Genomic DNA, 23831 nt, shown 5'->3' with positions numbered 1-23831 from the left:
TGAAGGCTTTCGGCTCAAATTGTTGACTGTTTATTACTTCCATAGATGTTGCCTGATCTGCTGAATTCCTTCAGTGTTTTGTATGACTTTCTCATCTTTGCATAATTGTCACTTTTGCACTGATTTTTTGATATAAATCATGATAAGATGTAATCAAATCCAGGAAAACCACATTGACTATTATCCAATTTAAGCCATACCTATTTTCATCATCTACATTTAGAACAGAACTTTAAAACCATTAAAAGGAATTAAGTTCATACTGAAAATTTATACAATACAGTGCAAAAGTATAGGATGCCCAAGACTTTTGCACAGTACTGCAGTAATTTTATGTATTGCACTGTACTGCTGCCACAAAAAATCATGACACACACGAGTGATAAACCTGATCCTAGTATTGGGCTCTACTGTACACTGAGGATGGGAAGGTGGTAGGGAGAGGGGAATCAGGGTTGGGAAGGAGTGGGAAGCACCGGAGACATTCTGTAATGATCAATTAACTAATTATTTGGAATCAAACTACTTTGCCTGGTGTCTCAGGGCTGGGTCTGTCTGCACCTGTGCCCCTCCCCACCCCTGGCATTCCTTTGCCACCTGTCCCACAACCCTTTCATGGTGCCATTTGCGACATCCTTTGCAACTGCCAGATTTACAAACTTGCTCTCTGCTCCATGTTGACAAATACTGTACTGTTCAAAACTCTCAGGCATCCTATCTATCTATATATATCACCAGATCATAACTGCTCAGCAAGATCTCTTTAGAATATGATCTCACTAAACATTTTGGATAGCCACAGTACTGGGTATTTACACAGTACAGCTGGACATGACGACATATTCAAGGGAATGCATCCAAAGTTATTTTGAATTATGTAGATCTTGGAAAACCTAGACATCAGTGTCTGAGCTAAGCACAGAAAATATCAGCTTTACTAAAAGAGTGTCAATGTGTTAATTTAGATAGTGCAAAACCAACCCTGTCCCCCAAATTCCGTATCACAAAATATTAGAATTACATAATGGAGTTAATTTTGTGACTGTGGATGAACAGATGGAGGATGTGACATTTTGCCAAATCTACACAAACATTAGTTGCACATCAGTCCTGACGAAGGGTCTTGGCCCGAAATGTCAACAGCGCTTCTTCCTATAAATGCTGCCTGGCCTGCTGTGTTCCACCAGCATTTTGTGTGTGTTATTAGTTGTACCAGTTATTTGTGGTATGTGCCTCAGGCCATTTTGATGGTGTTATCATCATGATCCATCATTGCTATCAATATGGATGATCACAGATTTATGTAAGTATATTTACACTGTATGGATAAACATGGCTGTTGCCAGAAATTGTCAAAATTAAATAAAAGCTCTTATTATTGTCATTCATTTGCAGTTGGTTTTTCTTTTCCCATTTAATAGTTTATTTTTATTCTGTATTAAAACATCAGCCATTATGAACATTTCTAAAAAAGTGAGTTTAAGAAGTATCCAAACACCTCATTATATTGCCTCTCTGCCACCGTCACTCCCAAAATGTAGGACAACAGTCCAAATAAAGTGATGACTACATTTAATAAATTAATATACATATTTTAAGATTTACAATGCACATTCATTTATCTTTAAAGGGGCTCAGAATGTTCATTATATTTACACATATACAGTTACCAGACAGACTGTAGGACTTTTTTGCTGTACGTAAACAATGGGGAAAAGGAAGAGGTTCGGTTTGGGGAGTTTGGCGGGTTTTGTGGTAGGAATTTATAGGAGGAAGAAATAGTCAGCCAACACCGACTACTCTTCAGAAGAAGTTGAAGCAGTTGACGTTGTTTGTTTACCCATCTTTCGCTCATAGTTAACAAGCCGCTGACCAACGAGATACCTAGATTTAATGAAAGACAAAGCATCATCATAAAATGCACATAAAATTTTCACGAAGATTAAAGTTAAATTCAAGCAGTGGTAAAACTTGACCATGTAATACAAGGGAACTTGTGCAAAAAAAGTTTGAAAATATGTGGTATCATTAACAAAGCCATAATTTATAGAACTAATGCAAAAAACAAATTATTATTCAACTCTATGTTTTTCCTCTTTTGTAGTACTTATTTATAATCCTTATTAATACAACTCATGTCCTTCTACAAATTGCCCATTAGATATTGGCATACTTCTGCTGGCTTCAAGTCCAGAGATAAAAGGTTAATCAAGATTTAAAGCAGGGACGCTTAAATCTATGATTCATGTATTTGAATGTATAATGTTGCAAACTGAAAGACTTACTTGTCATTTTTAATGTGCTCATATAGGCGCTTGAACTGGCGGATTTGGAAGGACAAGACTCCCATCAATATCACCACCATGAGAAGGAAAGGATAAATTCGACGCTGGACTAGATTTTGCATCTCTGTGGTCACACCTGCATAGTCAATGGAAACAAGTTCAAAATTTATATTGAAAATTCCACATGAACAAGCAAGCGAGAAATAAATCTGAAGTTATATCTAAAAAGGATGATGCAAAATAAAGAGAATTTTAAAAACACAGGTTCTTTATGCTGGCTTTCATCATTCCTTCAGCATGGAGACTTCCACTCACCTTTTGAAATTAAATCATGTTACTTCATGTTTAATTCAAACTGATGAGTGCACAGAACATTTATCTGTGTTATCCAAGGATGTATCCCGACATCAACACAGTCCATAAATAACACAAACTCTTGTTTGACAGTCCATAAATAACTTACAAAAGGAGTGCATAAATGACTTCAAATGTTTGAACTCGGACTGTTGGGGGTTAGACTTAATAAATAAATAAATATGCCCAAGTTAGTTAAAACTTCACCATTTAACATAGTTCTTGGAGCATAAAAATGATTCAAATTTATTGGTGGAATTTCATTTACAGATACCCTACCTAAATTTCAGTTTGGGAATTTTAGAATGTAAATACAGAGATCAGACAGAAATCATACTATCCAGAACAGCTTCTTAACAATTGCTTTTGCCAATCAAGTTGGCATTTGTTGAGAAAATGAACAACCCTTACAAAACGTTTCAGTACCTACCCAGCAGCGGCACAATGCCTGCAGCAATGACATAGGGCAGGCAGAGTGACAACAGTAACACGGCAATGACTGGCGCTGCTAGCTTGCAAATTATAAAATGCAAATCGATGTTTCGAATTCCATTTGCATAGACCTGAAGAGAAAGTGAAAGTTACACTTCAAGTTGTAAGTAATACACTGATTATCATTTCTCTAGCCGTTGTCTCCAATTTCAAAATATGTTACTGAATCAATGCAACCATGCATGGTGATAATTTGTAACAGTACAACTCTGTTCAACCAGATGAGATAGGTGTGATGTGACAGCTTGAGTTGGCAATGGTGGAAGACAGTGTATGTTACAAAAGAGAAGTGCTGATAGTTTGATGTTAATATAAAAAACAAAACGAAAAATCAAAAAGCATTCAATTCACAATCATCTGCCTCCACTGCACAGTATAATGTGGATTCTGACAGAACCTGTGTGTGATCTATCATCAAATAAGGAACTTGAATATGAGAAAACACAAGGCACAGATTGGGGAAAACTAAATACCAATGTTTAACATACATATGAATATCCATCTTAAATCATGTAACAGAAATAAAAGGTTCTGCCATTTTAACACTGCAAACTATAAACTTTTCAAAATGTCAAATACAGTATAAAATACTTTTAACAGAACCAAACACTATTTTTCCTCTTACTGCTATGAGCCTTATTTGAATGTTATTTCATCAGCAGTTTCTATGCATGCGCTCAGGTCAATGCAGTTAATGTAAATGCAACTCCTGATTTGGGAAATACCCCATAATGAAAGCACATTTCTTCAGTGTAAAGGTAAAGTGTAAAGTCCTGACGAAGGGTCTCGGCCCAAAACGCCGACATCGCTTCTCCCTATAGATGCTGCCTAGCCTGCTGTGTTCTACCAGCATTTTGTGTGTGTTCTCCTTTACATTTCCTATCCATTCTTTTAAGAATTTTACCTGTTCAATAACAGTTTTCAGCCACCACTGAGGTCCCATCAGTGTTATAGCAGCAATTATTTTTGCATGAAGAACACCAAGAGCCCAATCCTATTGCAAATAGAAACATGATATCAAAAAGTAGAATTTCGGGTGATAGGTGCCAAGTCACAACATTCAATGTCTTAAAAGCCTTGAATCTGGTTTAGAGAAAATTCAAGAAGGCTATCTTAAGTTTTTGAAACACTCCTCCCATTCCAGTTTTGATCCTGGTTGACCATGAAAATCAATTTAAATTTGATTTGCATCAATATTTTTTAACAGATAGTCAGCTGAGCTATTTCTATGCATTAAAGACTGAAAAAATGTATTTAAGGATGGTCACGCACCTGCCAAGGGTAAAAGAGAGGTGTCTGATCCAGAGGTACTCTCAAGGGAGCTACGATAACTAATTCGAACAAAAGTCCTAAAAGGAGTGGAACCATTCCAGCCAACAACAAAGCCACTATTAATGTTTTCACAATCTATGGAGAAAAAAGTTGCAGAAAAACCGTTAGAACATGAGGAAGCAGGACTCGGGGGAAGGACAAACGACCCTTGTGTCTACTTCGCTACTCAATAAGATTATAATTGATCTAATCACAGTGATACACCACTACTCCACTCTCTACCAAACCCTCACAGCCCTGTCATTCAAATATTTAACAAATTTTGCCTTGAACACATTCAGTTTGTCTGTATTCACAGTTGAGGTTAGAAAATTCCAAGAATCAACTTGCAAAGAGGTATTTCCTCATCCTGTCTAGAATGGGTAAACCCTACTCTGAAACTATGCCTCCTGGTTCCAGATATCCCAAATAGCAAACAATCCTCTCAGCACCCAGTTTTTTAACCTCCCTAAGAATCTCATGTGTAAATAAGATTGCCCCTCATTTGTCTAAGAGTTTGAATAAGAGTTTGTCTAAGAGTATTGAATACAGGAACTTTTCTTTATACAACAACCCCTCTATCACAGGATTCAATCCTGTAAATCCTCTCTGATTGTCTCTCATGTAAGATCATTCCTTAAATTTGGAGATCAAAACTATTAGCAATTACTCAGGTAAGATCTCACCAGCACCCTGTAAAGCCACACTGAAATTGTTCTATTTGCAATAAAGCCCAATATTGCATCAATCTTGCTAATTTCTGATTATACCAGCATGCCAATCATCTGCAACAAATTCAGAAAACATTAGAAACGATCAGTTTCTAGCCTAGTTTTATATCTGATTTTCAGTATTTGCATTTTTAAGATATGAAATTACATGGCAACCATCTGTTTCGTACACTTGGGTACAATCTTCCTTCCCAAATGCACTCCATTTAAAAAATAACCTGCCTTATCGTTCTTCCTTTAAAAGTGGATAAAGTCATTTTCCTACACTCTATTATTATTTTAAAGCCACTCACTTCTTATTGATAATTATTCCTTCTATGTCTTTGCAGTTTTATGTCACCATCTATATTTGAATCATCAGTAAATCTGTAAACTTAATGTTTTCACCCCAGTCATTAATATAGATGGTAAACTGTTGATCTGATAGCCAATGTGAAAATGACCTACTTATCCTAACCTTGTTTTCTGTTAGTCAGACACTTCCCTACCTGGTACATCACCCCTCACTATGCATGGTCTTATCTTGTGCAGTATCTTTTTATCTGGTACTTTACCTTCTGTAAACAATGGAAATCTGAGTTTTTAAAAAGATTATTAACAAGTTAATAATTAATATGTTAATTCAAGGAATGATCTCTCTCCACATCCATCCAGAAACACGGTCTTCTTTTGCACCTCAATTAACATTATTTAGCTGCATATTTATCCAGAAACTCATACAATTTGCCTTATCTTTAGAAACTTGAATGACTTACCATGAGGGACCACTCCTTTAGTTTCTGAAAAATAACATCTCGGCCCTGTGGCATCCAAGCAGCTAGTACTGTAATTGCTCGGATAGTTAACCAGCAGATGTATAATCCACAGGCAGCTGTGTATAGCTCATGAATTTTGGCACTCCCAGTCCAAAATGACATCAACCAACGACCTGCTGAAACTGCATACATAATACTATGAGAGTCTAACTGATTCACTGAAAAATGCAAAATACAGCAGAATCAAATCAACTCACATCTTGAAAATAAAGGCCCCAAAAATATTTTAAATTCAGTTTTAATATAAACGCTGAAAGAGTTATCTAAGTTCTCTTTGAAGTATGAAGTCCAACATTTTAGTACTTCAATTCACCCAGTCCAATAACCCCATTATGATCACCTCTATAACTTTGCATTTCACATGCCCAAAAAAATCATTTTTACTATTTAGTATCAATACTGAGAAAGGGAAAAGTTAATTATTTTAAATATCTACTAGCCACTGAAGTTTGGCTGGCCAGGCAAAGAAATCTTGTGTTCAACTAATATAAAGCATTTAGTTGATATTCTTTACTCGTGAGGTTTTATCTTTAACCAATTGCATTTCAAATAGTAGAATTTAAAATGAGTAGTCTAATTCCAATCTGTCTTCATCAAATATACATCCCAATCACTAATACTACTCACTAATACTATGCTTGAACATGCTGCATTATTCAAATGTATTAATATCCACCCAGCATAAATCAAGAAACTGAAAATTTATGCAACAAATTCTTATTGAAAGTGTTGGGGAGAAGAAGATGCAGGTTTTCACGTACCTGGTAGTGTGAGGCAGATGAGACTGGCAATCAGCAATGTTAGACACATGAAGATGACCAATAAGAGGATCTAAAGGAAATAAAAAATAACCTTTGAGTGATTGAAGTTAGCTTGGTAAAAACATGACATGTTAAGCACAAGAACAAACTCACAAACTGCCTGAACTGCCAGCAAGTATTAGCTTAAAAAAATAGGACAGGCCAGTAAGGACCTTGATGAGGAAATAGGAAATAGTGAACTTATGGTATTTTCCACCACATAAGGTGTTACAGTGATTTTTGGGTTCCGGTCATTTACATTTAGCAAATGGCTTTGGCGACCAGTCTTCTGTTCCTTGAAAATGTATTGTGGATTTAACTTGGAACAATGCATTCCTAAAAGCTGTGAATCCCAGTCTACAGATGCTGCTAACATCTGTGGGATGGGTGCAAATCAGAAGGTGTGAAGTTTGTATGTAGCTTCAAAAGAAAGCATTGTCTATAATTTGTAAATATGGAATTGTCCTTTGTGTTTAGCAAATAAATATCGAGCACCACGTTGGGCCAGCAGACCTTTCCACTGAAAGCATCTCTGTATGATGCCTGCTGTATGTTTAGTCAAATAAAGAAGCTGCTTTGTATCTACCAGTAGTTCTCTCCGGCAATTTCATTCACGCAACAACAGAAGGCAGTTGAGGCAAAATCATCAAATATATACATGAAATTAGATATAGTTCTAAAGGCTAAAGCAATCAAGGGATATCCGTAATGATGACTTGGAAATAGATGAGTCATACAGTTATAGTCAATCTTTTTCAAGGATTAGTGGGCCCAGTTGTTCTTGAAGCATTAAAAAATTGTAGCATCAAAAATACAAGAATATTTCCCGACCATTGTAAGTAAAGAACTTAAACTTGGATTCTGAGAAAACAACTTTAAAATGTTACCTACCCTAAGAGGAAACTGTAAAGGCTTCCGATAAGGCTGGAAGCCTACTGGCCCACCCTGTTGCAGTATGGCCTGGTGGGCTGCATGAAGCCCTTCACCGACTATCGGGATTGCGTTGTTATTACGAGGCTGCTGATTGTTGTTTGCGGGTTGATTGGCGTTGTTCTCATTTTCCTCCTGGTCGCCAAGCAAATACGAATGTAGATCTCTATTAGCAAGAAGAAAATGCATTCAAGACATTAAGATGAGAGAGCAACAAGGTTTATACAATTGATTTTTGTAGCATACTGCTATTTTTGACACTTAGTTTGCTAAACTAAGTTTGGTGACACCTTTAGTTCTTTACTGACACAGCACGTGGTTTATAAAGAGCTCGAGTGCTTTGTTTCTGGGACTTTTTGGCAGGCAGCAGTCATAAAGATCTACTAGGCACATGGCAGGGGCCAATAAAAAGAAGTAAGCTGTAGGCAGAGGTGTGAGTGGACAGTGTTAAGAGTGGTCAGGTTTTGGCTCAACAGACTTGAACAAGAATAGGTGGAGGTTACAAGTAAGTTTCTTGTGATTTTTTCTCCCCCTTAGTTAGAAAATAGCTAGTTCTTGAGGAGTGGAAAATTGCAAATGCCACTCAGAATCAGAAATAGATTTTACATCACTGCCATATGTCGTGAAATTTGTTGTTATGCAGCAGCAGTACATTGCAATACATAAAAACTATAAATTACAGCAAATAAAAAAAGTTAAGTAAGTAGAGTAAAAAGAGAACAAAAGTAGTGAGGCAATGTTCATAGGTTCAATATTCATTCAGAAACCACACGGCAGAGAAGCTGTTCCGAAATCGTTGAACTTGTGCCTTCAGGCTCTCGTACGACTCCCTGATAGTAGCAATGAGATCACCCTGGGTGATGGGGTCCACAATGATGGATGCTGCCTTTTTGAGGAATCACTCTTTGAAGATGTCCTGAATGCTGGTGTATATGATGGAGCTAACTGATTTTGCTACTTTCTGCAGCTTATTTCAATCCTATGCAATGGCCCCTTCCTCCCCACCAGATGGTGATGCAGCCAATTAGAATGGTCTCTGTGTTACATCTATTAAAATTTGTGTTTTTGGTGACATACCAAATCTCCTCAAACTCTTAATGAAATATAGGTGCTGTTGTGCCTTCTTTGTAATCAATACGATGGGCCCAAGATAGATCATCAGAGATGCTGACACCCAGGAACTTGAAATTGCTCATCTTTCCACTTCTGATCCATCGATGAGGACTGGTGTGTGTGTGTGTGTGCCCTCATCTTGGGCACTGGTGTGTTTGTTGCCCTTTTAAAGCAGGTGGGTGACAGTCCTTCTCCGTGGATTGTCATCTTGTCATGGTGGAGAAGCTTGTGTGGTCCTGAGATCCTTGACAAAGAACAATCCAACCAAGACTTCAATAGTGGAACAGGTAGATGAAGTTACTTTGACTCAACGGCTGTGAAGGCGGATGAAGGCTGCAATAAATCAGCTCCAACTGTCGTGGTTTGCATGCCATTGGAATTAGTTGGTTGATTTGTGAAGTATCGTGTGCTTCTTGGACTGCAACATCAAGTACACGTTAAACAAATACACGCACAGGCGTCTTCTCTCTGTGGGCCTCATACGCCACTTAGATCAACAGAACGAAGACCATCATCCTCGACCTCGAGGGATAGCCACGACGAAAACAGGTGGGAGCTTCCGACCAGATGGTTGGCACAGGTTTTCAGAGTCCTACTAGGTACACTATCGGGGTCTGTCACCTTGCAAGGGTTCACCCACTTCGTTCTGACATTGGCATCCAAATCAGAGGTCACAGGGTCAATGGATGTTGCAGGGATCCTCATATGGTAGCTTTATTCTCTCTTTCAAACCATGTATAAAAGGCATTGAGCTCATCTGGGAGTAAAGCACAATTGCTATTCACGATGTTACGTTTTGCCAACCCTGTCAGAGTTGTGCATTCAATCCTGTCTCTAACCCCAAACAGAATTCTTCTTTTGCTCTGGAGATAGCCCTAAGTCGTACCTGGCCTTCTTGTATAGTTCTGGGTCACCAGACTTAAATGTCACAGAGTTTAGCCATCAGCTGAAAACAAATCTCCTGGTTTATCTACAGCTTTTGATTTGAGTATGTAGGGCATGTTCTCATAGGTACACATTCACCCACACAGGTTTTGATGAAGTCAGTCACAACGGTGGGATATTCATTCAGACTTGAAGATGAATCCACTCTTTAAGAATGGAGGGAGGTAGAACAAAGTAAATTGTAGGGCAGTTAGCTTGACGTCAATTGTTGGAAAGATGTTGGAGTCTATTATTAAGGATGAAATTTTGAGGTATTTGGAGGCACATGACAAAATAGGTCAAAGTCAGTAAGGTTTCCTTAAGGAGAAATCTTGCCTGACAAATCTGTTGGAATTCTTTGAGAAAATAACAGGCAGTATAGATCAAAGGACAGTCAGTGGATGTTGTTTATTGGGATTTTCAGAGAGCATTTGACAAAGTGTCACACAAACAGCATGAGACTGCTGAACAAGTGCCCATGGTATTACTGAAAGATATCAGCATGGATAGAAGATTGTCATGGAAGATTTAGAACAGGGATGAGGAAAAATTCCTTTTGCCAGAGGGCAGTGAATCTCTAGAATTCATTGCTACAGATGGCAGTGCAGCCCAAGAGATAAGGTACATTTAAGGCAGAAATTGATCAGGGTGTCAAAGGTTATAGGGAGAAGGCAGGAGAATGGGGTTCAGAGGGACAGTAAATCAGCCATGAATGGTCCAATTCTGCTCCCACATCCTATGTTCTGTTATAGATGATCATTTCAAAATCTGGATCGTAAAACATTTTTAAAAGCAGTCATAAATGTGAGCTTAATTTCCCCATAACAACCTTGAAGCTTTTCTCAGTCTTTTGAGATTGAAATGCCCAACTTAGAAACATTTAGGGACATAGCACGTTAAGTAAAAATGTATTAATTACAAGAATTGGTGCTAAATCTGCAATAACTTTACTGTAAGCTTTCTAAATTATATTGTGTGTCTTGACACATGTATCCCACAAATTTACCAAAAAATGAATGAGCTTTTTTGTTAAAATGTTACCCATTATAAACTGGCAATATGGATTAGTGTACTCTTCCTTTCAAAGTTAGAAATGACAGCTTTAATAAAATATAAACAAATATCTAATCTATCATGCTGAAAAAAATATTCCAGAACAATTATACTATTGAACTTATCCAAAGATGTTCATCCTCTCCACATCTCTTCAGTCAGCTGACTTCCTCATTGGGAGACCATAATCAATGTGGATCGGAAAAAACATCTCCCTGTAGCTGACAAACAACACTACTGCACTTCAAGGATGCCCACTGCTCTACTCTCCTCTATACCTACAACTGTGTGGCTAGGCACAGCTCAAGCCATCTATAAATTTGCCGATGACACACTTAGGAATTTCAGATGGTGACAAGGACACATATAGGAGTGAGATTGATCAGCTGCTTGAGTGATGTCACAAAAACAACCTAGCATACGTTAGTAAGACCAAGAGATTGATTGTTGACTTCAGGAAGGGTAAGTCAAGGGAACACATACCAGTCCTCATTGAGGGATCAGTAGTGAAAAGGGTAGGCAATTCCAAGCTCCTGGATGTCAACATTATCTGAGGGTCTATCCTGGGCACAACATACTGATGAAATTACAAAGAAGGCATGACAATGACTATATTTCATTAGGAGTTGGAGGAGAATTACTATTTTACCAAAGACGATCACTAATTTCTACAGATGTACCGTGGGGAGCATTCTAACTGGTTGCATCACCATCTGGCATGGAAGGCTGACTGTACAGGATCAGAAAAAGCTGCGGAGAGTTGTGAAGTCGGCCAGCATCCAGGACACCTTCAAAAGGCGATCCCTTAAAAACATGGCATCCATCGTTAAGGATGCCTGTCACCCAGAACATGCTCTTTTCTCATTGCTACCATCAAGAAGGCGGGACAGGAGCCTGATGACACACATTCAACATTTTAGCAGCTTCTTCCCCTCCGCCATCAGATTTCAGAATAGATAATGAACATATGCATACTACCTCAATTTTTTCCCTTTTTTATTCTCTTTTTGCACAATTTAATTTTTAAAATATATTCATTGCAATTTAGATTTCTGCATTGTAGTGCAATATATCACTGCCAAAAAAGAACATATTTCATAACACATTTCTGTGCCAATGATATTATACCTGATTCTGATTCTAATAATCTTCACTGCCAACTAGAAAGGATAAAAGACTGAAGAAGCACTTACAGTAAGTACCCAGCTGTGACTGTCCAAGCTCGAACCAGCCCCTTCAACCACTGTCGCGTGTGTCCCTGTTCCAGTAGAGCCGGCAAAACAACCTGCAGAAGCAGCAGCTCCAATGACAGCTCACTGACTGGGGCATCACTATAGACAGAGGGGAAAAAAGGAAGTTAAGACAAATACCAAACAGTCTATTTATACAATTTATCAATGAAAAGATATGACTCTTTTCTGATTAGCATTACCTCTAGGGAGGTTTTTGAATTGTTGGAATTTTTAGACAGCTGTCATTTTTCAATTTTATCAGTCTGTAAATGACAACTGGAGGACAAAGCATGTTAGATTTCACCTCCTTAAGTAGTTGCTACTTCACCAAATTGCAGAGGGTTGAGGTAACTTTGTGAAACAGCAATGGAAATGACCTGGGTTACTGGGAATGAAAAGAGGAAGACACACAAGGTCAGTTCTGCGTTATCAGATGCCACAGCAACATTGGGCAGATGTGTCTGGAGAATATGAGGCCAACATAAAAGGAAAAGCTTTTAACAGAATTCACTTTCATTGAGATTTTGCAGCTTACCAACACAACTATACTGGATTAAGTATTATGTTATGAACTAGATGTGACGAAGGACCTTAAGGTAAAAGAACCCTTAGGAGGCAGTGATCAGAATTTGATTGAGTTCAGCTTGAAATTTGATAAGGAGAAAGTAAAGTCTGATGTAGCAGTATTTCAGTGGAGTAAAGAAAATTACAGTGGCATGAGAGTGGATGTGGCCAAAGTAAATTTGAAGGGGATGCTGGCAGGGTTGACAGCAGAGCAGCAATGGAGTGAGTTTCTCGGAAAATTGAGGAAGGTGCAGGGTAGATGTATTCCTAAAACAAAAGAAATACTTAAATGCAAAATAGTACAACCATGGCTGACAAGGGAAGTCAAAGCTAATGTAAAGGTGAAAGAGGGGGCATACAACATTGCAAAATTTAATGGGAAGACAGAGGATTGGAAAAATTTTAAAACCCCACAGAGAGCAACTAAAAGAATTATTCGGAGGGAAAAGATGGAAGGAGGAAGGAGGAAGGCAACAGAAGGAAATTATAGACCAGTTAGCCTGACCTCAATGGTTGGGAAGATGTTGGGAGTCAGCTGTTAAGGATGAGGTTATGGCGTACTTGGTAGGCCAAGACAAGATAGGACAAAGTCAGCATGGTTTCCTTAAGGGAAAATCTTGCCTGATGAACCTGTTGGAATTCTTTGAGGAAATTACAAAGGATAGATAAAGGGATGCAGTGGATGTTGTATATTTTGACTTTCAGAACCCTTTGACAAGGTGCCATACATGAGGCTAATTACCACATTAAGAGCCCATGGCATTTCAGGAAAGTTACTGGCACGGTTGGTAGGAGACAGCAAGTGGGAATAAAAGGATCTTTGTCTGGCTAGCTGCCAGTGACTAGAGGTATTCCACAGAAGTCGGTGTTGGGACCATTTCTTTTTATGCTGTATATGCATGATTTAAATGATGGAAAAGATGGTTTTGTTGCCAAGATACAAAGACTGGTGGAGGGATAGCTATTGTAGAGGAAACAAGTAGACTGCAGAAGACTTAGACAGAGAATGGCAAATAAAATACAACGTTGGAAAATGCATCGTCATGCACTTTGGTAGTAGAAATAAATGTACAGATTATTTTCTAAATGGGGAGAAAATCTAACAATTTGAGATACAAATTGCCTTGTGCAGAACACCCTAAAGGTTAACTTGCAGGTAGAATCAGTAGTGAGGAAGGCAAATGCAATGTTAGCATTAATTTCCAGAAGTCTCAAATACAAGAGCAGGGATATGATACTGAGGCTTTAAGGCACTGGTGAGGCCTCACCTTGAAGACTATAAACTGTTTTGGCCTCCTCATCTACGAAAACATTGGCATTGGAGAGTGTTCAGAGGAGGTTCACAAGGCTGATTCTGTCTGTGAATGACAGGGTTATCATACGAGGAACGTTTGATGGCTCTGGGTCTGTAATTGTTGGAATTTAGAAGGATGAAGGTGGGATCTCTTTGATACCTTTTGAATGATGAAAGGCCTAGACAGGCTAGATGTGGAAAGGATATTCCCCATGGTGGGAGAATCTAGGACAAGAAGGCACAGCCTCAGGATAGATGGGCATCCATTTAAAACAGAAATGCAGAGAAATTTCTTCAGTCAGAGAGTGGGGAATTTCTGGAATTTATTACCAAAGACAGCTACTGAGGCCAGTTTACTGGGTGTATTAAAGGCAGAACATGATAGGTTCCTGAATAGATACAGCATCAAAGGTTACAGGGAGAAGGCTGGGGAGTGGGGCAAAGGAAGGGGAAGGAGGATCAGCCATGATTGAATGGTGGACCAGACTCGATGGGCTGAATGGTCTAATTCTGCTCCTCTGTCTTATATGGAGGTGAAACATTTTACAGTATAGCACAGGAACAGGGTTTTCAACCCACACTATTGTACCAAACTTATTAAGCTAATCCCTTTTGTCTGCACATTTTCCATATCTCCCCCCCCCCCCCCCCCCCACCTTCAGAACACTCTTATAAATGCTGCCATTGTACCTGTCTCTACCGCTATCCCTGGCAGCACATTTTGGGCATTACCACTCTGCAAAAAAAGAACTTGCCCCAAACATATCCTTTGAACATTTCCCCTCCCCTTACCTTCATGGTCTGTAATATTAGACACTTTGAGCCCTGTAACAAAGCTCTCTACCCTATCTATGTTACTCATAATTTTTATAAACTTCTGTCAGGTCTCTGAGCCTCAGCCTTTGCCTCTCCAGGGAAAACAATCCTAGCTTCTTAATGTAGTCCTTAATGCAGCAGCTTTGTAAACCTCTCCTGCACCCTTTCCAAAGAATGTTATAGAACATTCTTCCTATAATAGGCCGGGGTAATGCGAAAGAGACCAGAGCTGAATTTAATACTCTGGATAAGACATAACCACACTTTTATAAAGCTGCAACATAACTTCCTATCAAACTCAGTGGGTCATTTAATAAAAGCCTTTTTTGCCACTCAATCAATGGGTGCAGATACTTCCAGGAACTATGGACTTGAACCCCAGGATCCTCTGTACCTAACTTTTTTTAAAGACATACCACATTAAGAATTTAAGAAAAGCTTAAGAGTGCATTGTTATTGGCAGGGGAGTGTCAAACTTTTAATTACATAAGGTACACAGGAAGCAGGACATTGGTACCATTTCTACAACTGGGTGTGAAGTAAATGCCAACATGTTTTACAGCAGTTCAAAAAAAAAACAAGATATTAGTATCAGGAAGATTGTACGGAGCACTTGCCCCATAACAAACTAAAGTTAGTCCAAGGTATGTTTAAGTGTAAGTTCAGTGGTCATTTAGTATAGATGATAAACATATACCCTATGCTGGGATGTACGAATAAGGTCTCAGGACTCTGGTTAATTAAACCTTTCAAGGGACAATGGACATTCAAGTTGTCAGAATATGGCAGCCCAAATCATATTGCCGTTGGACATTTAAAAATCAGGAATGCCTATTATAATATTGTTGTTATACAAGATAATGTTTTACCTGTAAAGCATTACATTGTATGGCAGAAAGTCAGGTAGCAGAGTCTTAATAATACGAATTGGTAACCACAACATCAGAAGGACTATCGATCCAAAGACAATCTGCAATGAAAAAGTCAACATCCTCATATTTAACCAAAAGAGCTATGTAAAGCAAAAAATAAATGCTTGAGTTGTTTTACTTATTTCTCACATGCCTAGAAAGTTTTTCCTTCAAATGTTTTCCATCTTCACCATATAACCATATAACAATTACAGCACGGAAACAGGCCATTTTGGCCCGTGCCAAATGCTTACTCTCACCTAGTCCCACTGGACCGCACTCAGCCCATAACCCTCCATTCTTTTCCCGTCCACATACCTATCTAATTTTACTTTAAATGACAATACTGAACCTGCCTCTACTACTTCTACTGGAAGCTCATTCCACATAGCTACCACTCTCTGAGTAAAGAAATTCCCCCTCATGTTTCCCTTATACTTTTGCCCCCTAACTCTCAAATCATGTCCTCTTGTTTGAATCTCCCCTAGTCTCAATGGAAAAAGCCTATCCACATCTACTCGATCTATCCCCCCTCATTATTTTAAATACCTCTATCAAGCCCCCCTCAACCTTCTATGCTCCAAAGAATAAAGACCTAACTTGTTCAGCCTTTCCCTGTAACTTAGGTGCTGAAAACCAGGTAACATTCTAGCAAATCTTCTCTGTACCCTCTCTATTTTGTTGATATCTTTCCTATAATTCGGTGACCAATTCACCATTTTCTTCCAGTTATTTGTATAATTGTTTCATTTTGAGCACAGAGTCAGAGCAATACTTGGACAGAGGTGCTTTGGCCAGAGTCCACGCCAATCGTGGTGCCCACTCATCTGGTCTCAATTTCCTGCATTCAGCCCATATCCTTCCAATCCCCACTAGTCCAACTACCTATCCAAGTGCCTCTTAAATGAAGCCATTGAACTTCTCACAACCATTCCTCTGGTAGCTCATTCGATATACTCACCACCCTCTGTGTAGAAAAAGTTACCTCTCAGGTTCATATTAAATCTCTCCCCTCTCATCTTAATTTTGTGTCACTTAGTTCTGGACTCATCTATCCTAGGGAAAAGACTGTTACCGACCATCAAATCCATGTCTCTTATAATTCTAAACACTTCTATAACATTGGCTCTCATTTTACTACGTTCTAAGGATATAGACCTAACCTGACCGACCTCTCCCCATAGCTCAGAACCTATGTAACCACAATTTCTATAATAAAGTTTTCAAAACTGCACATGTTACTCTAAGTGCAACTTCACCAACAAATTGTACAACTGCTACATAATGTCTCTTGTTGACTTCGTTGACAACATCCATTGCCCATCCTCACCTAATGTTTTGCTCATCTGTTCCAAAACAACTTTTAAAAGTTTGTTAAGCATGACCTTCCACACACAAAATCATGACGATCATCCAAATCAGACTTTGTCTCTTCAAATATTGGTAAATTCTGTCCCTCAGAAACCCCTCCAGTAATTTCTGAACACTGAAGTCAGGCTGACAAGCCTGTAGTTCCCTTGCTCATCAGAACTAGCCTTAAACAATGGAAAAACATTAGCCACCTTCCAGTCTACAGGAACTTCCCCAGTGGCTAACAAATATCCCTGCAATTTTCCTATAGTTTCCTACAAAGTCTAAGGACCTAGGGCTTATCCACCTTAATCTGCTGGAAGGCTGCAAATACCTCATCTTTTGGTAATATGAATGTTTTCCAAAACACCTCCACTTGCTTCCCTTATCTCTTGAGCAACCATGATTTTCTCTTCAGTAAACACAGAGGAAAAATATTTATAAATATTCCCATCACACTTTCTGTGGATCACGGCATGGCTACTAGCACAAAGGATAAAACATAAATTTTCGTTGATTGGAGCGTTTAAGCCAAAACCAACAAACCATACATAATATTGAAAACCAGTCTCTTCACCAAAATTCAGTCATTATTCTGAACAAGAATCCAGTTACTGAAAAAGTGCCACTGATCAAAAGCTACAGAAGCAACTGGTGGAATGTGCAAGTTTCATCCATATGCAATACAAAAATAATTGAAACATTAAAACAGTCAGTGTTCCACCCCTCAAATGGGTTAGCCACTTACTCATAATCCTCTTAAATACCATGTTAACCAATCTGAGATGCTGATTAATTCTTCACAACCAAGTACTTTTGCACATTTATTCCAAATATTCCTTTCTGCAAACACTCTGGGTAACTCGTCTCTGTTCAATAATTTACCTCAAGAGTACAGGGCACACGTGCTTGGGGTGGGTAGGGTTAGTTCCTAGAAATACATCTATATTGCAATTTTCTCCAACACAAACTCCTTTTACCAGTTGAATCCCACGTTATAAGCAAAGATGGGCCCCAAGGAACAGGATGCATTTTATTGATGATGACCAAGTGACCCACTGCCAAGGATAATATTAAACTTTGCAGATGGACAAGGCTCATATGAAAAAAAAAATCATTAATTTTTATTTTTTAGCTACTCAATACTGTGGGACAATAAAATTTGCATACATTGGCAGTCACAGCTAAGCCTGTCCTCCATCATGGCATCTCTTGTCTGAATTTAGGTGAACAGATGCCTCAGAGTGCAGCACTGCCTCACTCTTCCTCTGCAAGCTAGTTTCTCTGATATGTAAAGCTCATGGATTCAAAAAGTTAAAAATTAGATTATCATCATATGCACAAGGCAATGAAATGCTTATTTGCAGCAGCACTACAGGCAGATATCATCAGATAGACAACATTTGCAGGAAAAACAAGTTATACGTAGCATTTATAAGAAAGAACACAATGGGAACACAAAAATATCCATTTTACTGCAATGACTCAAGTGATCATTTTGGCTGAACTGTAGTGATTATAGTTTACTGTCAAGAACACAACGGTTGAAGGGAAATAGCAGTTCTTGAACCTGTACCTCTTGCCTTATTGCAGTAGTGAAAGATAGCATGGCCAGTATGGTGGGAATATTTGATGATGGATGACGTTTGTTTGAAGCAGTGTCTCCTGTAGAAACAGTACTACCAATGGTGGCAAGGGATGTGCCTGTGATGTATTGGGCAAAATCCTCTAAACTCTGCAGCTTCTTACATTCGTGTGCATTTGAATTGCCATACCAGACCATGCTACAACCACTCAGGATACAAACCCTGGAAAAGTTTGTTAAAGAGTGTCCAATGACAAGCCAAACCTCCTTAAGGGATTAAAGAAATTGGTGTTCTTTTTTAATGAAAGGGTTTTGGAAATGGGACTATCAGGAAAAACGATGGAATTTGAGGGTTGGTGCTCTTGCGAATAGGTTGATGTTGAAGGAGTTCAGCAGGGTACCAGGGGTGAGTTACTGGAAGTGGAGTAAAGGTTGATGGATTACCTTAAGAAACTGGTTATTGCATCTGAATTTCCTCACAGTCATCAGAGAAAATGCTTCATCATTACACTGAGATAGCTATCCACATGTCCTCAGACTGAAGATGTAGCAAAGGGGGAGCTTAGATCTAAGTTTGACCCAATTGACCCTGTGACGCCATATCCAAGTCAAACTGCATCACAGCACAGAATGGCTAAAAATAAAAATAGGCAAAATCTGTTCCTTTCAAATTGTGTTTATTTTACATCCTCCCCAACATAAATTCTGAAGAGTGAATTTTAATTCAAAGCTCAAATCTTTGGGTAATGATTTGTCAATTCTGTTACTAAAATGAATGGCTGTAATGCAGGGGGTTCACCTGTAATTTGTTGATGTGTACTTACCACAGACAATATGAACCGCCTGAAATGTCTATATATGGGCAAATGGATCATCTCTTGAACTGGGTTAAAGTCTGGATCATTCAAATTTCTTAAAAACCATAAGACGCCAGGTCTCAACACCTAACAGAAAGTAACAACTTTAAATAGTAACAGCAATAGATGAAAGTCAAAAAATATAAGGTACAAAATATACTTTGAAAAATGTTGTTTTTGACAAAAAATAACATTTTAGCAGATTTCTTCATTACCAAATAGAAATTAATAAATTTTGTTTTACTGAAAATAATTGCATACATAAGTATTAAATTCACATTATAGGATTTATTTTTTTAAAAGTACATTGAAAAATACTAACTTGGATTTGCAAAAAAAATTAGATGCATTTGAAAGATGAACCAGTATTGTGATGTGCGAGAGGCTGACTGTTGTTAGAAAAATATTTTTAACTATCTTTAAGGACCAGTAACAAAACATATCTAAGGAAAATCATAATTCCAACAGTTTCTGATTTTAGATTAACTTACCTCCCTGAGTAGAAGAATGAAAGATGCAAAATAGAAAACATAGACCATTCCCACCAGCCAGTGCAGAAACATTGTGGTGCCAGGTGCAGATTGAAAACTCAGCTCGCGGTCTTTCAAGGTAGCATCAAACATTTCCTAGAGACCAGATTGAAATTAATAATATGTCAACTCAACAGCTGAGTTTCCAAAGCACACTGAAAGAAAATATCAAATACCAACATCCTGAAAAGGTTTTCCTGTCATTTCTTTCTGAATGAATAGCACCCTATCTGAAGATCCCTAGTTCTTGACTCCAAGTTTGAAAAATCACACCAAGCTGTTAAAACCTTTAAGACTTATGGTTCTCAATGAGATGTCCTCATGTTTATACACTAGCAAATACAACACTAAATGCACATTGGACATTGTTTCTTCCTAAATACTTGTCATTTTCAAAGATTTTGAAAGTAAGAATAATTCTCAAGTCTCACACTGCCCATCAACTAGACCAGATTTCTATTCCATAATTAAAAAAACACTTACCAGTGAGCAAATATCAAGCCACCATCCGCAAATAAGAGGGAACACACCAATTTCTACAACTACCAGCAGAGATACCTATATGAAAATATTTTGTATTACCAACAATCTTCAATAAGAAAACTCAAGATAATTCCAAAATACATGTAGAATCATTTTTAATTTTCAGTCACTGTATTGAAATTAGAGTCTCTAACACAATAGCAAAGGATAAAATAATACAAACATACAAATATATATATATCAAATGAATTTTTAACTTTGTATCATGCTTTACATTGAGGCACTAAAGGAAGGCTAGATGACTCCCTACATAAAGATTCTGGGAAAAGCATCAGATATCTCTCCATAGTACTGCTGTTTCTATTCTTCTGGAAGCCGAGAGACAGGACATCCATTGAGCATTCTCAAAATTATTTCAGTTGTGAATTTCTTCTAAAATGTACTTTCAACACGTTCTAAAATTACTCTGTTGTTTTGATTAATGACAGCAAGTAGTAATAATCCCATTTTAAATAACATTTATATTTAATTTTAATCTAATAACCCTCAAAATTAACAATGACAGAATACATAAGTCAAAACATTTCCAATATACAATTCAAGTTCAAAGTATATAGAATCAAATGCTTCCAGATATATATTCCAGTAATCTGCTTATTTTGAGAATGCACTTAACTTAATTTCAAATATAAAACCACAGACAATTTCAATCTTTAGGCCAAGGTTACAATACCTTAACAACAATATAGCAGACGCCCAATAAACGCCGGGATCTCTGAAACTTCACCAGTGCAGCCAACCCCTGAGTTAAGTTAAGCAAGACAACCAAATATTTCATGACGTTTACATCTACTGCTTACATATTGTATCCAAGCAGCAACGGGAAGGACGAAAGAAGACAGTGGAATTAGGGTAACAATCCTAGTTTCATAACAATTATCAACCACAACTTAAAAAAGATATTCCCGGGCAGCTGTAGAAATCACTGAACAATACTAAATTAAGCACAGCAGGAATGTACTCTATTGGTAATCCAAAGAATTTCAGATGGGATCCTAAAGCTCCCACATGTAATTGAGAGTACAAATCCCTATTTTAAGCCACCAGATTCTCAATAACAAAGAATTGTGAGACAATAGGACCTTGTGAGTCAATGTAGTCATTTTAACAGACCAAACAGGACCTGCTCTCTAACGGCCAAAAATAACTTTAATGATCCTAGCAAAACTTTTCAAGCGTTTCTGAATATCTCTTTTTTTTCCAATAAATTTTTATTCAATTTTCAATTTTAATTACATAGAATAACATCTACCCTCCCACCTCCCCTTAACCCTTCCCCCCCCGTAACATACCCCTACCTAAGAAAAAACAGAAAAAAAGAAAGGAAGAAAGAAAGAAAGACTTCCTGAATATCGGAAGGTCTCCACATGTTCCATGTGATTCAAAATAAATTTAATATATGTATTTGTTTCTTTCCCCAAAGGACCAACATCTTTATCATCAGAGCACCTATATATACAATCCTATCTTTTGTAAATAAGGGCACCAAATACTCAAAAATGTATCATATTTATTCCTTAAATTATAAGTAATTTTTTTAAGTGGAATACAAAAACAGACACTTAAACAAGGAATCCATAAGTCAAGACAAAAATGGGAAATGGATTTGAGTATCTCTTGACATTTAGAAATAACAGAAGATTTGCATATGCTAAATTCATGCTTGATACTTTGATCAATAACAAGAGTGGGTAGCCTGTTCACCCCAGGAAAAAAAAATGCTTGGATGCTAGAAATCTGAAAAGGAATATAGAGTGCTGGAAATGCTCAAGTCAGGTGGGTAATGTCTGTGAAAAATGAGAAATAATAATTCAGTTTGAATTATCATCAGAACTTATATTTTTCTGGGAATAGGTCTGGGGTTTCTGGGCTAGGCAATAGCCTCATGTGTCATGTGACATGATTCATAGGCACAGAAAGGGAGGGAAATACTTGGAAGGAGTTGAGGGGTAGATTAAGAACCGAATGAGATGACATGGAGGCAGAAGTAGGGAAACCGCAGGTAGCAAATGGAATTGGGCAGGATATAGTGGATGGGGGGAGGGAGGTGGGAGGGTTAGGTGGTGTGAGGAAGGGAGACCTCAGAAAGATCATGAGTGAGATCATGTTTCGGAGTCTGTGTTTGTTTAGTCTCTGTGCTGAGGTTATGTACATACGTTAACATTCGTTGGCAAGGAAAGTCCATGTAGAAGACCCTGGATTCTAATGCTTTGAACCATCTTGCTATTTGACCAAGAGCTCACAAATAGACATCAAGCAATGCCATGAAGAATGAATACAGCAAAATTAAAGACACCGGGTGTAGAATTGAAGATATGTGCTGCAGAACTACTTCTTTCCAGTTCCCTGCACGAATACAGCCCCACAACACACAAGTAGTTCAAAGGCTATACTAACAATACCTCCCAAACAGGAGATCCTATCATGGACAGTGGCAGCAGATACACAGGTACCTCATCACCTGTACTTCCACACCATTATCAATATTGCACACCATTCTGCCTTGGAAATACATCACCATCCTTCATAATCACTGAGTCTACATCCTGAACCAGAGAGAACAGCTTCATCGGAAGGGCTGCGCCAGTTTAAGGTTGCACATTGCCACCTTATTGAGGAAAATTAGAGACGGTTAATAAATGTTGACACTGCCAGTGATATCAAGATCCTAAAAATATAAAAAAAACTCAAAAACCCTTAACCTGTTGTATGCTTTGTTGAAACACCCAGTTTGTTAGTCCTGGAAGGGAACCCAAATCACTGCAGCACTGGTGGGAACTTTTACTGATACTGGGAACTCAAAATAACTATTTTTTGAGGAAACAAAAAGGATACATGACAGATTATTAATGTCATAGCCAGCAACACATAGCCAACTATTGTTGTTATCAGGCCTTCAAAATGTGAGGCTTGAACCTGAAAAACACAATTAGTACAGTGAATTACCATCACTGAGCTGCATAAATAATTAATAATAAATTTAAAATACATCTCAATCTTTATTGTTTGACAGACTGCTCACCTTTAAATGCAAAACACATTTTTCCTAATGCTAATTCACTTTTAGGATGTTTATTTAGGTTTGATACATTTTGATAGCAAGAGAACTTTCCAGTAAAACTCTGATAATCTGCGATCTGACCATTTGGAAATCTTGATGGTTTAACATCTGGCTCAAAAGATGTTTATATTTTCCATTTATTGGGTTTCAGCTCTCAGTCTCCACATTTACTCTCCGTCGTGCTGGTTCCAAGATTTCCGCCCATTTGCTGGGACACTGATTCCTGCACTTCTGTTAAACTCACCTGGCTGTGAAGGCCAACCTTCATTAAGATTTACGA

General features: G+C 38.0%; 1 protein-coding gene across 2 annotated transcripts in view; it reads right to left on the bottom strand.

Moving 5' to 3' along the window:
• Positions 1-1555: 1555 nt before the first annotated feature.
• The window catches only part of marchf6 (membrane-associated ring finger (C3HC4) 6), a 70718-nt gene continuing 48442 nt past the window's right edge, over positions 1556-23831 (bottom strand). For both annotated transcript variants that reach the window (XM_059945386.1, XM_059945387.1), the window contains exons 12-26: positions 23326-23406; positions 21164-21232; positions 20431-20505; positions 19909-20043; positions 19385-19504; positions 15584-15684; positions 12002-12139; positions 7680-7884; positions 6750-6819; positions 5929-6110; positions 4404-4538; positions 4036-4125; positions 3070-3202; positions 2286-2421; positions 1556-1884 (exon numbers count right to left, since the gene is read on the bottom strand). In XM_059945386.1, the coding sequence (XP_059801369.1) occupies positions 1797-1884; positions 2286-2421; positions 3070-3202; positions 4036-4125; positions 4404-4538; positions 5929-6110; positions 6750-6819; positions 7680-7884; positions 12002-12139; positions 15584-15684; positions 19385-19504; positions 19909-20043; positions 20431-20505; positions 21164-21232; positions 23326-23406 (1758 nt within the window). In that variant the 3' untranslated portion in view covers positions 1556-1796. The remainder of the gene's footprint in view (positions 1885-2285; positions 2422-3069; positions 3203-4035; positions 4126-4403; positions 4539-5928; positions 6111-6749; positions 6820-7679; positions 7885-12001; positions 12140-15583; positions 15685-19384; positions 19505-19908; positions 20044-20430; positions 20506-21163; positions 21233-23325; positions 23407-23831) is intronic.

This window comes from Hypanus sabinus, chromosome 20 (genome assembly GCF_030144855.1).
Source record: "Hypanus sabinus isolate sHypSab1 chromosome 20, sHypSab1.hap1, whole genome shotgun sequence".
Taxonomy (NCBI): Eukaryota; Metazoa; Chordata; class Chondrichthyes; order Myliobatiformes; family Dasyatidae; genus Hypanus; species Hypanus sabinus.
This window is presented reverse-complemented; position numbering and strand designations above follow the sequence as displayed.